The sequence below is a fragment of the Arvicola amphibius genome, chromosome 14 (assembly GCF_903992535.2).
Source record: "Arvicola amphibius chromosome 14, mArvAmp1.2, whole genome shotgun sequence".
Classification (NCBI taxonomy): Eukaryota; Metazoa; Chordata; class Mammalia; order Rodentia; family Cricetidae; genus Arvicola; species Arvicola amphibius.
The window spans coordinates 8,805,992-8,808,232 of record NC_052060.1 but is presented as its reverse complement, the minus strand read 5'-3'; the positions used below and the strand labels follow the sequence as shown (position 1 = coordinate 8,808,232).

The 2,241-nt window shown below is 52.5% G+C and overlaps 1 protein-coding gene across 1 annotated transcript; it reads right to left on the bottom strand.

The window, feature by feature from the left end:
* Window positions 1-486: 486 nt before the first annotated feature.
* Window positions 487-1,927, bottom strand: Gja5 (gap junction protein alpha 5). The gene is given in 8 exon segments (XM_038311660.1): window positions 487-1,269; window positions 1,272-1,338; window positions 1,340-1,437; window positions 1,439-1,534; window positions 1,537-1,584; window positions 1,586-1,639; window positions 1,642-1,887; window positions 1,889-1,927. Coding segments are annotated over 8 exon segments (1,068 nt in total). The 3' UTR covers window positions 487-849.
* Between the last annotated feature and the right edge of the window lie 314 nt (window positions 1,928-2,241).

The following is a 2,241-nucleotide window of genomic DNA, read 5'->3' as shown; positions in this document are numbered from 1 at the left end:
ATAAAGATTTGAGAGGAGCCCTGGGTGAGCAGGCAAGGAGGCAGGCAAGGATGGTTTCTATCATTAGGTTTACCTGTAACAGGACTGCAGGATGAAAGGGGTGGCACTGTCGTGCTACCTGTGTGTACAGTGACTGCCTAGAGGACTGGCACCCTTATGAGCTGGGTGTCTCTCCTGGCAGAAAGACTACATCACCACCATGAGATGCTTGTCAAAGGCACATACCAAGGCACTTGTTAAGCAGATGCTGGCCAAGGACCAAGGAAACCCCCCTTACGACTGGGAGGAGGGAGGTGTAGCCAAGGGCAGCTCACCGTCAACTCAGCACCACTTGGAGGGATGGCCCATGGAAGCAACAGATTCAAGGGGATGATACAATGCAAATTACTCGATATGAACACTCTTAAACGGGCTGAAAAGCTCGGATTCTTCAAAAAAAAGAAAAAAGAAAAAGAAAAAGAAATAAGAAGGAAAAAAGGAGGGCATAGTACCAAAGAAGCCAAGACCTGGAGTTTCTATCTGGTATGTTGCTGGTGTTGAATCTTCATGTCTGTCCTTTCCAGGCCAGATTTGTCATGGTTCCTGTCCCTGCCTCCACCCTATCCAATTTAATAAATCACGTGAAAGGTGTCCCTGTGTATTCTGGTAGAGGATGAGTCCTGAGGAGTAGCCCTGTCTTTGAGAAGACCCTCGAACTGTGATTTTGAGAATAGATGAGCAATGCCATCCAGACCTGGGATGGGAAGGAGCATGTCAGTGCTGAGTGGAAGAATATACTGTCCTGAGAGACTGCTTCTCCCTGTCGCAGCCTCCTGAGATCCCTCCTGGAACTGGCCTTCCCTCAGAGGGTCACACTGACAGGTCATCTGACCTTGCTTTGCTGCTGGCCTTGCTAAGGCGGCGCTTGTCAGCACGGTAGCCCGGAGGAAGGTCGTGGCTCGGAGAGGCTCCATTGGGCTCCTCGGGTTTGTGGCTATATTGCATGTTGAAACCTCGAGAAATATGCTCCTGGTCCGGCACTTCCTCTGCAGCCAGAGTGTCTGGATTCTTCCGGGAACACATATTATTACTTAAGCCCCCCAAGTACTTCTCGCCTGCTCTGTTCAGGCACTGGTTGAAGCCAGGGGGAGGAGTGAGTCTCTGGGTTAGGCTTGTGGAGGTGCCAAGAAGCTGCTGCTTATCCATCCCCTGCCGGGACTTGACAAAGCGCTGTCGGATCTTCTTCCAGCCCAGGTGGTAGAGTTCTGCCAAGCTGAGGAAGAGAGGACAGTCCCAGCCACGGCCATCATAAAGACAATGAAGACGTTCTTCTCTGTGGGCCGCGAGACGTAACAATGACGGGTGAGGACAGGGACTCCTGCGGCAGACGTGCAGGGTGTCCAGGAAGATCCCGTAGAGGAGGTACTGGCCCACGATGAAGGCCACCTCCATGGTGGTTGCGGATCAGAATGGTGCAGACATAGGTGTTGAGGAGAGTGCCCCGGAGGACAATCTTTCCTTCCACTTCATTCCAGCAGGACAGCTCTTGCCTTCTCGGCCCACCGGGTACTCATAGGCACCGGTGGCACGGGCCTCTTTGGTTTTTCTCCGCATCCCGCAGCTTCTGCTTTTCCTGCATGCGCACTGTGTGCATGGCGTGGGCCCATGTAGACCAAGAGACGGCGTCGTAGATACGAAGATGATCTGCAGTACCCAGTAGCGAATGTGGGAGATGGGGAAGGCTTGGTCATAGCAGACATTCTGGCAACCAGGCTGAATGGTATCGCACCGAAAATCAGCCTGCTCGTCTCCCCAGGACGACTCAGCAGCGGTGCCTAGGACCAGCATTCGGAAAATGAACAGGACGGTAAGCCAGACCTTGCCGATGACCGTGGAGTGCTTGTGGACCCTCCTCCAGGAACTCCCCCAGGAAGCTCCAGTCACCCATCTTGCCAAGCTTAGGAGACCGACTCCGAACCTTCTGCAAACAGGGCAGAGAGAAAAAGATCTCTGTGAAGGATGTTTCAAGAAGTTTGAAGGCCCCATCATGCTCTGGGCCTTTGATCCATACCAATTGTGTTCTTTAAGAAAGTGCTGCCTCTGCTTGTGTGGTGGTGCACAACCTATAATCTGAGCCCTCGGGAAGCGGATGCAGGAGAACCAAGAGCTCAAGCTTCCTGGGGTCTCATAGAGACTACAGTTAGAGGTTAGCAGGACTACATGTGAGCCTGTCTCAAAAACACATTATTTGTGGATGGTTTA